At 41.4% G+C, this 15,854-nt stretch overlaps 1 protein-coding gene across 3 annotated transcripts in view; it reads right to left on the bottom strand.

The window, feature by feature from the left end:
- The window catches only part of LOC110973754 (casein kinase I-like), a 45,092-nt gene that overhangs the window by 5,764 nt on the left and 23,474 nt on the right, over positions 1-15,854 (bottom strand). For 2 of the 3 annotated variants that reach the window (XM_022224829.2, XM_022224830.2), the window contains exons 4-8: positions 8,748-8,896; positions 6,250-6,478; positions 3,253-3,423; positions 2,647-2,795; positions 1,641-1,806 (exon numbers count right to left, since the gene is read on the bottom strand). In XM_022224829.2, the coding sequence (XP_022080521.1) occupies positions 1,641-1,806; positions 2,647-2,795; positions 3,253-3,423; positions 6,250-6,478; positions 8,748-8,896 (864 nt within the window). Of the gene's footprint in view, positions 1-374; positions 562-1,640; positions 1,807-2,646; positions 2,796-3,252; positions 3,424-6,249; positions 6,479-8,747; positions 8,897-15,854 lie in introns of all 3 variants that reach the window. The other variant, XM_022224831.2, reaches the window with a different exon arrangement.

The raw sequence follows: 15,854 nt of genomic DNA, 5'->3' as shown, positions 1-15,854 counted from the left end.
CAAATGCATGCATTTCTGTTGTTAGCATACCTAGTTGCTTGACAGAGATAATGTACACAAAAATTTCAGGTAAGAAGTAATGCTTCTGATACTCCATCACCAGCCTAAGATCCGTAAGGTCTTCGGACAGCAGTGCACATCTTTATATATCTCAAAGGAAGCTCCATCCCTTGCTCCTCTTTTTAACAACAGTCTTCATCAGACTGGACACCAATGTGGACATGCTAAATACTCCAATCCACCTTATGCTGTCCTGTCCTGCAAAGATGCCCTCAACACAGATTTCACACTTGATCTACAAGTTCTCTGAAACTGCTCAGAGTGGTTCTTCAACCAATCATGATAAAACCGCTACGGTGTGCCTTAACTAGTACCTAGGCCCTACTGCTTTATGCTTGTGATCACTGGAACGCCTGTGCTTCAGGGGAGCTCCCGACTGCTGGCTGCTGCAACCCTTACTAATCTCCGGCAGCTCGGTGTGGCTGCGAGACGGGAGCCATCTGTTAGCTGCTGGGGCTTTCTGGACAGATCCTACAGACACTGTCGCCTGAGGGTTGGAGACTATATAAGAATGCAGAAGGCAATTAAGGAATGCAAATACAAGATGCACTAAAGGCCTGATCAGTTAAAGAAAAGTAACCAGTTTATTTTGTGAGTAAAATACTACCAAACTAAAAACGGAAACTTTAAAACTACTGACAACAGCCCTAACCTAGATTTCCTCTGTGATGATTAAACTGCTAAAAAAAGGCTTCGAGGGAAAGGTCCTAGTTTTAAATTTCTAAGCTTCATGTAACAATCGTTAACCACTTCATGCCGGGGCATTTTTCAATGTTGATGATGCTGGGCCGGCATTACTATCATTTTTTCCATTTTCAAAATCCTTCAAAAATTCATCATTTCATTTAACGGTCGTTTATAGCCGCACCAAGTAATCTTTAGGCACTACTCTAAGTTGACAGGTGACCTTCATTGACGCCCGAGTATTTCAGCCAGGCCAGCAGCCTTGTAAACAGAGCCCAGATTGTGCGATGTGGTATAACTGTCTTTTGTTCACGGACCTGGCTTAGTGCACTGCTGACCTCTTTTCAATAGGGGCCAGATTAGCGTGCAGCCGTTCTGTGTGGCTCATTGCTGCGGTGGTGGAGCGCTTTTGTCCCCGGTGGTAATCCGCTCGCTCTCAATGCCTCAAACCCTGGTATACGGTTTCAAAAGAAGGCTGGATTATCACCACTTTTGAGAGTGAAAAATGTCGGTAATGCCCAGTAGCCTGGTCTTTTGTTCGGAGTACGGTCTTTTGTTACAGGGCCCTATTTCCTTTGTCCGAGTTTGGAAACCCCGGCCACCCATATAAATCATACGTCTCCGATCCCGGAGTCCTCGGCAGGAATTGGTTGAAGCCGTAATGAGCACGATACATGTACTTAACACACTGTTTTTCTCAGTAAAGCCTTTTTGTTTGTTACCTTAACATTTCTGCCCTGCAATTTGTCTACTTGGCATTGGTAAAGTTTACGCTGAGCTGCTGGATACTCTGCCGAGTAGAGGAACATGTTCTGCACAGCTACAAATTTTTGGTGGACTTCTCCTTAGTATCCAAGCACTATCTTCTTTAGCACCACCAGGAGGTAATGACTTACCACCTGCTGCAGGTCCTTGTGGAGGTCCCTCTGATGCTTTGATGCGGCTGGTAGCTGCCGTGGTGGCCACCGCCCGTGTAGTGGAGCTGCGGGGATGCTGCAGGTGGCCCTGCCTCTCTCTGTCCTCTCGCCTCTCCCGCTCTTCGTCGTGGGGCTTTGAATTCCCCTGTAGGGGGTTCAGACATAAGGATGCAGTGGTGTTGAAGGTAAGGTTGAAGCCCAAGGTCATTATTGGGTATTTTCAAGTAGTTGTGGATTTCCGTACCAACATGAAAGACATGTTTGAAGGTTTACACATTCAGGCTCGGATTCCCTCGTCAGGGATGAAATGATATCAGACTCCTGGTGGATTAAACAATTTCAGTCAGCTTGGATGTGGAAACAATTCTACATTCCTGTTGGCCCTCTGTTATTCAACCCCTCGAACTTCTACAACTGCACTTATACCTTGGACTACACAAAGATAGCAGAGGAATGGTTTATAATGGACCCAACAAAACTAAAAAATGTTGGGCATCTATGGCACGAACATTTTCAATTGAAATTCTTTTGCAACCACATCTGACTGTTAATTTTTGGAACCAATCTTTTTGAGCCCTACCAATCTCCAGCACTTTGCAAGGGACCCATCCCACATTCTTTTGTGCTTTGGCTTCAAAAGGAAAAACGTGCCACAAGTAAATTTAACTTGGCTCTCCCTTATTAAATCCTGCAAAATCCTTCCAAACGTTTTTGTGGATATGGAAAGATTTGAGTAAGTTACAGGTAAGCAAGCCAAACAATATACAAAGATTTTCAAAACTGCACCTTGATAAATTTACTGTGAAAGATGTTATTATATTCAGAAAGGGAATGACATAATACCAACAGAATCTTCAGCAGTACTTGGTTTTCAAATTCATTTGCTAGAGCACAATCAGTACGTAAAAAAAAATGAGTTTCACTTTAGTAAGAATAAGTGCAGAGTGAGACTTGATAGGAAATGCTCGTGCTTGTGGCAACGTACAATTTTCAGAAGATTCCAGTCAAAGATGTAGTCATAGGTGAAACCTTGCCGGTGGAAGAGATTGCGGAAAAGCTGTCGGAGAAAGGAGTAGTCAGGTTTCTCATCAAATCGTAGCGACCTTGTGTAGTTCAGGTATGTGGCAAACTCCGCTGGTGGAAGGAAAAGAATGATGCCAACAATAAATGCAAGTAAACTTCACAAAAGAAACAAAGACAGTCGCCAAAGACCACTAAGTTAATGCTTCAGACATGATGATTTCTAATGTTATTCAACTATTGCAAGATGTACGTTGTGTCAGGGAGATTTTCATTTTAATTACAGGTTTAGCCTTTCCAAGTTGTCTGCTGACATACGTTCAACTGCAATTCATGGTAAGGTGGCCATGCTTTTGTTGACCGTAAACTTAAAAATTGGACTGTCCATCGCAACCTCTTGTTGGCGCACTCTAGTAAATCGCCTCTACATACATTTGGAAATATTTATCATGATTACTTTTCAATAAAAAAAAAGGATCAGCAAATGCAGTTCATCTCAAGCAATGACACCCCCATGTCCCAAGTGTTACTCTAGAGAGAATAAAGCCTTTTCCTCAGCCTATGTCCTTACATGGGAAACCAGCACACAGTGTCTCAATGGCTGTGGACATCTTCTTTTCACTGATCTTTTCATACTTCTGCCTCTTGGTGGCAGCCTTTAGGCCCTGCCAGGGTAGACTGCCCAAGTTAAAGTACATCAGCATGTAGCCCAGAGATTCTAGGTCATCTCGCCGGCTTTGTTCTGCCGAGAAAGCAAAACCAAGTATCTTCCTAGCAGATGTACAGTAACTGTTCATGCACAGTTCAGGGTAAAATTCTCAAATCCAATGCAAAATAAGTTAAAAGAACCAAAAAGGAGTAACACACTTTCTGTGATTAAAATTAAAAAGTTCCACAAAACAAGTACTTTTGTTTTTATTCACTGATTAATCATTTCTGTTAAACTGTATGAATGCAGGGAACTAAAAATAAAAATAAAATGTTAAGCATCAAGATGAGACAGCAGTGGCCTCGAGATGCTTGACAAGTCACTGGTGAAGTGAGGCATTCAATCTCTATAATTCTACAATCATACCTACTTATATCATTCCGACTGACAATACCAGCAGGAAACATTACCTCGTGTGAAAGAATGAGATACACGTACACAGATGTATCTTTCATATGGAAATGTTTTTCAATTTTTGAAAACCTAAGAGTTATTAACCACTTGCTTTCGGGTTCGTTTTCTCCATACCTAATGCCAAGGTGATTGAAAACAGGACAAAAGAGCTGGCCTTGTAACAAAAGACCGTACTCAGAACAAAAGACAGAGCTGCTAGGAATTTGCAACATTTTTTCAGTTGTCAATAGCGGAGGAAATCCGTGATTGTTTTGAAAGATAATACCACTGTTTGTGGCATTCAGCGCAAGCAGATTACCACTGGGGACAAAAGTGCTCCAGTGATGAGTGATACAATACCGCTGCACGTTAATCTGGCCCCTAATGAAAAGACGTCAGCAGCACACTATGCCGGTATGGGAACAAAAGAAAATTACATAACACCGCACAATCTGAGCTCTTTTGTCCACAAGGTGGCAGGCCTGGCTGAAATACTCAGGCGTCAATAGATGTTGTCTGTGAGATTAGAGTAGCCACCAGACAGTCATTTGTGTGGGTGTAAACGTGTAGTAAATGAAGTTATGAATTTTTAAAGAACTTTGGAAACGGAAAAAAATGAAAAACCACTTGGCCCAGCAGAATCAACATGGATAAATGGGCCTGGCGCGTTGTGGTTAGGGATAATCCCATTCTAACTTGAAGCATTTTTTGTAATGTTTTGTTTTAAGAAGCATCCAAGTGCATCCTGCATCTACCTCTTTCTGATTTAATCCAGCCAAGTGAATACTTCTGTAGATACTCAAATGCAAAGATGTATGTGAACTCCAACTCTCCACATCCTTCAACATTTAAAATAAACGTGGAAGGCTGTGCAGGATCCAGGAAGTTAAAACCCAGTCACTTTTATTTTAGAAGGGGATTGATGCCTCTCGGAAAATGAATTATGAAAACATTGATATTGCTTTCCTACAGAAAAAGGCATTTATAGATCAAAGCAATTAAAGGAGAAAAATAGTTGTCTAGAGTCCACAAGTGTAGCAACTTTAAAATTCAGTTTTCCTGAGCCCCCAAAATATAGCAGATATAATATGTACTGTTAGATATAAACGATTCAACATTTCATTCCTCATTAGATTCCAGTCTTTTATCAGAGGAGAACCATGACAGATTACATGCTGACAAACTATGTACACAACAGTCAGCTTCTCAACAAATGTGTTACAAAGTATTTGGATAACCAACAGCACTGTTGATATTTGAGAAATCTGAGCCTCTCTTGCGCTTCCTCGTCCACTGTGATCTGCTCCTGGGCCTGCAAATGTTTCAAATATTCTGGTGTCATTAATCACAGCGACTTACAACGACGCAGCAGTGACTGCTCCTGAAAGTCAATCCCCAATAATCATCTGACAGAGGTGGGGTGGACAGCACAGCTAATACATCAGGCTCCCTTGGCCATTCTGACTATGGGAACCCACAGCACAGAAATGATAGGCAAGCTTCAGCTTCAGCAAATTTGAAGACCCTGTTTTACGAGTTGTTGTTTGGGCAAAAAAATCATGATAGATGATGTGGGCATCCAAGTTGTCATTTTACAACAAATCTTAAAATCCTGCTTCTTATTTCAGCTGAAAGCCTGTTAACAGCAAGCGCTTACCAAAAATACCGTAGACGGGGTACACACTTGACAGACTGGCTTTTATTTTTAAGCCTTAGACCCAAATGACCACCTGAGGGTTGAGGTATCTCTTGGACAAAAAGGACTTTGAAATTTAGCAATCAGACAAACTGTTGATACACTGAGTGAAGCGACACCTTTCAAAATGATCAAATTCAGCACTGGTAATCGATCAACCATTTGGGTGATGCGTCTGCATAGCAGTTTACTGACATTAAACCTTAACACTTGCAGTTTACACAGGTTCACCAAAACACAACACTTGTTTTACATACAAAGTGTGGACATTCCTTTGTTCTCCTGTGGTCAAGATAAATGCTCCTTTTTCTTCCACTACGATAACTCTTTTGAGCTAGATTTTTGATGATTTCCTGGACTGTTCCTTTTCATTTTGCCAAAGATAACCTGATAACCTTGACTCCAAAATGCCTCTGAAGCTATTTTTCAGAGGGAAAAACATTGTGTGGACGCGTGCAAGTCCACATAATGCATTATATAGACTTCTTTTGTGAAGAGGTCCACACTATGTATGACACGCCTGTAACTTGAATTGGATTAGTCCATAAATGAGCACAGACGCGTTCCTCAGAATCCATAAAATTCCCCAAACCCCTTCATTGCACAGTTCCTTCATTTTCCATTTTCAAATGATTCTTGGCTACCCAATGATAAGAATTCCTTACAGAATCTTTGCCTTCAAAAATTATCGAAATGCAACCAATTTTCAGCCAAACTCAATTAAGTAATCAAGACACCTGTTGCATGACAGGTGTGCGCGTCCTACTCACCAATGCCTAAATGTGTGTTAATACTGGCGTATCTGGCCGTGCCGGTCAAGTTCTTGTTCTCCCTGTAGGGTATGTGCTGGTGTGTGTGGACGTCTCGGTACTTCTTGGCCAGGCCAAAGTCGATGATGTAGACCAGGTTGCCCTTCTTGCCCAGCCCCATCAGAAAGTTGTCGGGCTTGATGTCCCGATGGATAAAGTTTTTGTTATGTACATATTCAACACGGCTGATCTGAACAGATGGAAGGAACAAAAAAAAGGTGCAACCTTATCTTTGAGGAGGCCTTATGTTTTGATCTTATCAGCATCTCTCACAAAGGCATCTCTGCTTTTATTTAAAGAGAGATGAACAAGACCTGGTTGGACAGTTCAAAATGCCCTGCAGGTTGGCACATGACGTGGGGAATGGCGGGGTTAGGTCAGGTCAAGTCATGCAATCCAACTGAACAAAAACATGGCTCTCAATACAAAATGAGCCAACCCCTCAGAGTAACTGTAACATGTGCAAGGAAAAACTATTCTACATGTACTTTCAGATGTAAGCTACTTATCGCAACTATGTAAGTCTGTGGTACACGTGCCACTGCTCATTATGTTAAAACACATACATGTATGTACAACAATGTGCTTTCAATAAGGCTTGTCGGAAGGTCATGGCTGTGGTTGGAAATACTGCATAAACCTATGGAAGTCAAAGGCTAACCACTGTAGCCACTTCCATGAGATACTGTATCATTATGTGTCTGTCGTGTGTTCAAATGTCATATAATCCCACATCACACCAGTCAACAATTGCTCTGTCATATCGCTGCCTTGATGTTTTTCCCTCTTTTTTGTAAGGGAAGTTATGGGTGACGAAGGAAACTTTGAACATTAGGGGTTAGTGTGTGCATGTGCAAGCTAGCATGTACTACCCAGATGAGGGCTTTTGCTAGACCGCCGCGGTTTTTACTTGAATTTGGCTAGCGGACCAGTGTTAGAGTCGAACCCTGATGGCATCCGTCTGAAATACTTGTCACCGCAACAAGATGAACATCTGAAACACACAAAAATCCTTCTCAATGGAGTTTTAGGGTATTGAGTAATAACTCATAAAGAGACGAGTGTAAAAACCAACAGGTAATGCTTTATAGGAGGATTGAGGACTGATCAGGCCTATCAATGTAAAGCCTTTTCACACGAGACACAATCCCTTGAGCGAACTTGCCCAGGGCGGGATAAACATACATGTACATGTACTTTGCCTGAAGCAAATGTGAAACAACATGGGATTGAACTTGAGGTTAAAAAATCAAGTCACTGCGAGTGTCCACGGGGTGAACTCACCCTGGGGATGGATGTTTTGGAGCAAACAAGGCCTTTAGGTGTGTTGTGCAGTACATGACTTATCTCTTTCGAAAAATTATTCTTTAATACTGGTACAGTGTATCTTGGGTGAACACCTCACGCAGATCAGCATGGTGATTAGGTTTTCAGTCCATGAACAGATCTGTAACATTCCAATTACGTCGTTGCATAGCGCATTCCATATCCTGTATTAACTTCATCCTTTCCTTTTGCAAAGTGCAAAGAAACGATACAACTTAAGACAGGAACATCTTTTCCCATCTAATTTAGTAATGTTCTATCAGCTGCCTGTCTTTTACCGACTGAAGCTGTATTAACCAAACAAATCATCAGGAGTCAAAGTCCCCAGATGGGCATACCACTAAGGTCTTTTCACACGTTCCACTTCATCAAGTTCCTGGAAGTATCATCTGTTTTTCTTTGTTAATCCTCACAATGCCTACTTTTAGCATGTAAAGACGATGAGCGCGTATCCTAATTGGCTAGACTGCCAGTACACTGTTCGCCATCAGATGCATTCACAGCATATGCATGGCCACTGTCTACCCAAGTCAGGTGTAGAGAGCGAGGGAGCGTGAAGGTTTGTCTGTAGCTGTATCTACTACTTTCTCCCATGACTAACTAAATGGAAGACTAGGAAGCCTAATTTCTCAGAAACATTCTCCCCCTCCTCTGCAAGGTCAAACCACTTTCAAAGAAGTGCTGATGTGGTCCATTTTTCCATTGGCCATTCCTCGATCTGCTGGTACATTTCACAGGATACTGGCAAATACTTGTTAAAAGTACAGGTCACTGTGCAATGTTAGGTTGGTGAAGTGGTACTTCCCCCAAACATCATGTAACATCCCTAGTTACCCCTCATCAAACAAACCAGACTTGTTTATCAACTCTAATCAGGTTATGTGTGTTTTCTTTCAAACAACCTCTTGTTTTCTTACTCTCGCCAACTCATAAATAAAAACGTCTTCCACCATCTCTCCTCCAAGAACTGTAGAGAGTACTGTTCATGTGATGCTGTCACAAAATGCACCTAATTTCTAAGGGCTCAGATGCAAAAGATGCACACAAGTGAGGGTCAGTAACATTGCTGAGCTATGTTGCTCATCAGGGCAGTGAATCTCAGTCCTTTTGGGGCCACCGACATGAACACTCACCAACTGATCGGCCAATAATAGCACTGTCTTTAAGCCAAACTGCCGCGAGCAAAAATTGAAGAGGTCTTCCAGGCTTGGGCCTAGGAGCTCCATCACCATCACATTGTAGTCTCCCTCTGCCCCGCACCATTTGATGGACGGGATACCAACTGACATGCAAAGGGAAAGATGAAAACATAAACAAATTAAAACAACTTCAGTAATTGGAATAGTCAAAGATGATTCCAGTTACCAGAGGAAAACAGATATCAGAAAAAGGGCAAATAATCATATACCATGTAATGGTTTTGTTTTATAACACACACATGTACTGGTACATTTGCCCTTGTAACATGATGATAATGATGTCCATGTAAATGTGCCTGTCAAAACAGAAAACATCAGAAAATAGTGTCCTCTGTATGTACACGTACAGGTACCGTATGTGGCTTAAATGGCTGAAAGAATAATGGCCAATTCCACAATGACATAACAAATGCATTCAAAGAGCTTGGTAATCAGACCACCAGCCCATTTCACCTGATAGTAAGGGTGAGGATTAAAGCAAAGTGTCCCCCCCACATCACTGAACTCCTACCAAAACAAGGAGAACTCTGTCCCTGAAATGTCTGCATCTCACTGTCCTCCATGATGTTTGGAAACATCAGACCCAATCAAGCCACCCTCTTTTGAAAACCAGCTGTGGTAAAATGCCAGCTAAAATATCAGATTGCCACCCACAACATGAAAGGCTGTATCAAAGGGCCTTTGACAGAGGCATTCTCCTGTTTCACAGTTACACGTATCTGTACATTAGCTACTGTACACTAAGGTCGGAAGGCTCAGACCAGGGATGTCTCTAAATTCTTGTACAAGTTATGAAAAGTGGTTCTGTGTACTCTTAATTTAACATGCCGAGATGACATAGATGTACAAGTACATTGTAAATGTACCAGTACATGTCCAGTACATACTGTACATGCCACTAGAGATTAAAACAAAAACAAAAAAATCCCAGAAATACTGTAACATGGCAAATACTGTACTCAATGTGATGACAAAGGAAAAAGCTGATAATAAAGCACACTGATCAGACCAGGTAGTGCACAAATGTACCAGTAGTAAATCTACCAGTATTCTGTATTACTGGTATCGTGTACATGTACATACGGCACATGTACATGTAACGGTACATGCGCATGGTTAGTATATTAGTGCATGTAGTCAGCACAGTGCAAACTTTGCATGAATTGTTTGGGGACTCTGGATGTCCTATTTTCAATGTAGTGCACACCAAACCATCTAATCATCTATAAGGATTCCTATCTCTTGCATGCAATGTACACGTTGGTTCCTTCATGTTTACACTCCATCATTTGCTCAAGACGGACTGACTGGGTATACATGATATCTAACGATAGAGACTAGGGTGTCATATCTTCAACAATTGTATTCCTCTGTCAGCTTCCCATGTGTAAAAGGTCAATAGGCCTTTGGGAGAGAACAAAAATGTAAATCAACGACATCTGTGGCACAACACGGGCATCGTCTCACAACGAGGTGCTTACTCAACAAAATGAATGCACGGCCACGTACACACGTAGACGCACGGTAGAGCAAGTGTAGACAACAGCAGAATAAAAACAGTGTGACGCCAAGCACGTTCCGCAGAGAAATGCAAATTGCCGTGATTTGTCCCCTTCGGCGTGGGATTAACATCCCGCACAATTAATTATCTGATTCTGAGAAGATTGGGGAGGGGGACATACCAGTGTTATGACGGCACACTTCTTTTTTCTAACAAGTTGAAGTGTGGCTGGCGTGATGTGCCTTTCTGAACAGAAAATAATATCTGTATAACAAAAACAAGGTCTTTTTCTTTTTAAATTCCGATCTTACATCCAAAAATCATACGAAAGACATAACAATTCATGTGTATTTGTAATGTAAGTGGAGAATGAAAACCCGGAACAATCAATAACACTAAACTGATTCCTTGTCCATCATTTCCAAATTGCCATTACACTGTATGTAAATACAGTGACCAGAATAGTATACATGTAAGTATTTTTCATGAAGAAAGAAAAATACAGTATTTACAAAGATGGTACCCAATTATTTATTCGGACAGTTGATTTTGAAATTCTTTCTCTAGTCTGACAACCGTCTGAGTCGCATCAGTGGATTTTTAATTAAATACTTAGCTAGGCACACACGCATGTCCTCAAGACCAGTTTCCTGTGGTTATTCCATTATTAAAGTGAAGCAGTGTTGTCCTACTGTACATGTATGCAATGTCCCCACAGTACCGTAGATGTTTGCCGCACACTGTATGAACAGTCACTGTACACATCACAGTGAAGAATGCATACATGTACATGTACTCATACACATGTACGGTGCTCACGTACAGTATGCGTACATTGTACATGAACCTGTACTGTACCTACATGTATGTACTGTACGATTTGTTTACTGAACAGCAAACCGCTACCTATATGTACCGATGCATGTCGTAGCCGGTACATGTGCTAAGCTATCAGTACATGTACTGTAGGAGTACACGTACGTACAGGTACGATAACACATGCTGAATGACTGTTTATGTGCGTAATCTTTACAACCTGTAAAGCATGTCTTTGCACTGCAGCATGTACATGTACCAGTTCTTGGCTTTAAGCAACAGTTGACTTGTACAGGTGAATGTACATGTACTGGTATTAGTACCGTACATTTACAGTACATGGGCCTGTATTGTGCAAAAACAAGAATTGACAACTTGCTTTCATGAACATGGACATTTGCCCTCAAAATTATGTCATTACTGAAAATTTTAATTTTATGGATTGACAAAGAATTCTTGACATCTCGATATGACTTACATAATATACATGTACATATGTACAAAAAATTTAGATAACCATGTCCATCTACAAGTACATCTAACTGTAAGTACAGTACATATACATGTACATGTAGTTGTCTTTACAAAATGAATATGGATACACTCTCAATGTACGAAAATTACTTAAGATAATCATATCCATCCACATGTCTATATGTTCATGTACATGTACCGGTAAGTACATGTAGTTGTCTTTACAAAATGGAATAGAGTATGCTCCTGAGGATGCATCATGCACTGCACACGATACATGTACATGTACTAGTAGGCTAGCTTCTTCATTACCCACGTCCCATACACAGCTGTACTGTGTAATATTCCTTCAATGAAAAACACAGCAAACAAATGTATCGTAGACATGTCAAGCTTACATGTACAGACAGGTACATGTAGCCGATCTTATTCTACAAAAGCCCTACTTGTACATGTATGTAAATTGACCGCTGCACAACAAAAACCAAGGATAATGAGCCAGTTCAGTATTCCAACAGCACATGCCCAAAATGAAGTGCATCTGAGGTCATTCAGACGCATGTGCAAGGTCTGCTTCATTAGTGTGTCCCCACATGGACTCACATGGGTACTTTGTTCCCGAATGACCTGGCTTTTTAAAACACAGAACTGGCTGATTCCTAGCTTGAGCATTTACCAGTAAAGCTTAACATCAGGCCAGTTCTCGCCAACACAAGATTGTTTGTGCATTACATGTACTCAACCTTTCACTGCTAGGCTGTAGGACATGTTTCTTTTCACTTCTGATGGATGAATGGTACCAGGGCAAAACTGAAAATGCTACATGTATGTACCGTACATGCACGGGGTATCTTCCTAATAGTAACATTACATAACATTACAAAATTCTTTCATTCTTTCATTATGCATGGGCCGATGAATAAAAAAATTTGTTTCGCCTTCACTAAAAATACATGTATATGTTACTGAAATCCTCACCTGATTTTTTTTTCCAGCTTTCCTACATGTACCTGACATGAAATTAAAATTCTCTACTTACATGTTGCAAATGACACATGAAGCAGCACGACGTTATAGCGGTACATTACATGTAGTTCCTATCTGGGGAAGTCATCACTGTTCAAAGCAAGCAACTTCAACTCTGGGTGTAACACTACCTGCAGCTGTATGCAACCCGGCACATGGTGACTGAAGCTGCCTTTGATGCACTTCCTAGTCTGCCAATCATGGAAAAGCTAAACAACCAGCCTACCATGGTAGAGCTTGGTACTGACTGCCTTACATGTGGGAAGGCATGTCAATAGCCTGTAGCAAAACTGGCGCTCTGCTGTACAAAATCTCGGAGAGTGGAATGTCACTTTTATTACAGCACCTTTACAAGCTTCTCTGCCTGTGCTTGGAGGACTAGACCAAAAAGATATACGAGATGCCAATATTCTCACCATCTACAAACACAAGGAAAGTTACAGCAACTGTAAAAACTGTGTACTGTATCATGGCATCTAACTCCTCAACATCACTGACAAAGTCTTTGCCTATGTCATCCTGGGATGCCTGCAGAGCTTCGCCTTGCAAGCCTACCTGGAGTCACAGTGTGGTTTCTAAGCCAGCAGATTGAAGTTGGCTATGATGTTTTCATAATGCTGGCTACAGAAGAAGTGCTGAGAGCAGTGGAAACCACTGTACGCAGCCTCCATCAACTTGATAAAAGCCTTTGACCTGATCAGTAGAAGTGGACTCTTCAGTCTTTGGCAGAAGGTTAGCTGCCCCTCAAGGCTGCTCCAAATGGTACATGTAATTTCCTTCCGTGAGGGGACACACAGCACCGTCTGCTTCAATGGTGCAACCTCTGATACCTTTCCTGCAAGCAGAGGAGTGAAGCAAATCTGTGTAATGGTTCCATCCTTTTCAGGATCTTTTTCTCCACGCTCCTCTGTATACCTTAGCAGACTGCAATGTGGCTATCTACATACATGTACATACCTTTGCCCCAGAGTTGATGGGAAGCTCTTAAACATCGCTTGCCAAAACAAAGGTCAGACAGATCCTGATACATGTGATGCTCTTTGCTGATGATGCAGCACAAACCTCACATGCTGAGGCCGGTCTTCAACAGTCAATCGTTTGTCCCACACTTGCGAGGAGTTCGGGCTATCTATCAGTCTAAAGAAGACAAACATCAAGGCTCAGGATGCTGTCCCTCCCCCAGATGTCACAATCAACAACTAACATCTTAAAGAGGTAGACACCTCTCTTAGTTTTGATTTGCTAGTCAAGCTCCCTCTCTTTCAATGTAGGAATAGGCACCAGGATTGCCAAAGCTGCAACTGTCATGGCACGACTTAAAACAAGAAAGTGGGGAACAGCAGCATGCTGACGGACAGCACCAAGCTGCGTGTGAACCAAGTTTGCGTACTTGGCACTCTCCTGCATAACAGTGAGTCTTGGACATTGCACGGTATGCGTAACAGGAGAAACAGCTCAGCAGCTTCCATCTTCGCTGACTTAAGACGCATTCTACTTATTCGCTGGCAGGACAGAGTGTCAAACACAGAGGTCCTTCCACATGCCCTGTGTCCTAATCCTGTCCACACTACTCAGCCAATGACATCTCAGGTGGCTGGGCCATATGGGTTGCATGGACGCTGGTCGCATCCCAAAAGACATGCTGTGTGGGGAACCTCACAAAGGCCCCAAAGCAGTCAGACAACTGCATCTCTGTTTGCAAGATGTCTGTAAATGTTGGATGGCATAACTCCAACAACTGGGAGGGCATGGAAGACAACAGTGCAGCTTGGAGGGCCAAAAAAGGGTGTGTAGAGGCACAAAAAACATCAGGAATGACCAGCTTACTGACAAAATAGCGGGGAGAAAAGCAAGGGCAGCCTCTGTCAGCTCCATCCCTCTACACGTGCTGGTATGTCTGCAGTCAATGTGCAAGAGACTGTCATTCAAAGGTGGCTCTCTTTAGCCAATTCAGGAAATGCTCTTGCAACTGCATCTCATCAGTGCTACACCATAGTCTCTCGAGACATATGGATACGGACGACGAACTTAACACATGATTGTTCTACGCCCCATGACACGATTATAATTAGGGCTGAGTCATTTCATATAATTGACTATTTGAATATTCAACCTTCAATTAGATTTAAGAGACAAATATTCCATCATACCGGCCAGTAGATTGTTGAACAAAACACATAATCAGTCACAATAATGCACACAATTGCACATTATAATCTCTATAATAGCTTCTCACTTTTAGGACTATTTCCAGCCAAGATTTAGCAACAAAATTTAGTAACTTGTCAAATTTTTAGGAATATTTAGCAACTTCTTTGACACCACAATTTGTGATCACTGAGAGACCACTGACAATTTCATCTGATGCAGCCATCTTCCTCTTTGGGCCTCTAGTCATTTAACTGAAAGTTGAAATCCTGTCATGAAGGTTTCATTATATTTTATATCAACAAAATTTGTATAAATACATCATTATTACAAAGACAACCATCTTGGCACATACATGTATTTTTTGTAATAAAAAGCTATTTCCATATTCTAGAATGGGTTCTAATGTACATTGTACTGTTGGGCATATGAACTGCCTTTGAGTTTCTGAAATATTCTTCAAACAAGCCACAATAGTGCAATTTTTCTCATTTAAAAAAGTAAATTCTCCTTTTTTTTCATGAATTTTGCACTTGAATATTCAAATAAAAAAATAAACAAATATTTGATAATCGGTTGAATATTCAAATATTCTGCACAGCCTTAATTATAGGTACGAGTATTTCAGGTGCAGCATTTTGGACTCAGCATTATGTTAGATGGACACTTGATTCCAAATATGTACACATATAATGTGTCACAAGGTTCCTCAATGAATGACTGACACCATCTCCCTCCAGACTTACGATGTACCTGTAATCTGAAAACCAAGCCGACAGTGTCATTTGGACATCAACTTCTCTTTTAACATGCTTTCAGCTTCCTTTTGACTTTTCAGCTTCTACTTTATATACCGGTAATTGTTGATTTCTCACACATATGGTACCGATATATATAGGTACGTACAGTACCAGTAAGTGTACATGTACATGAATGAATTAAGCCAATACTGGTTCTCATAACTCATTTTGCACTGGATTTTAAATGGTACTGGTAGCTGCACTCAATCTGTTTTAACCCTCCTTCTGTTTTAACTGTCAAAAACAGTCAAAAATGGCTTCCACTTGATTTCCCCC

The sequence above is a fragment of the Acanthaster planci genome, linkage group LG07 (genome assembly GCF_054643075.1).
Source record: "Acanthaster planci isolate LZ-2023a linkage group LG07, COTS_SCS, whole genome shotgun sequence".
Taxonomy (NCBI): Eukaryota; Metazoa; Echinodermata; class Asteroidea; order Valvatida; family Acanthasteridae; genus Acanthaster; species Acanthaster planci.
This window is presented reverse-complemented; position numbering and strand designations above follow the sequence as displayed.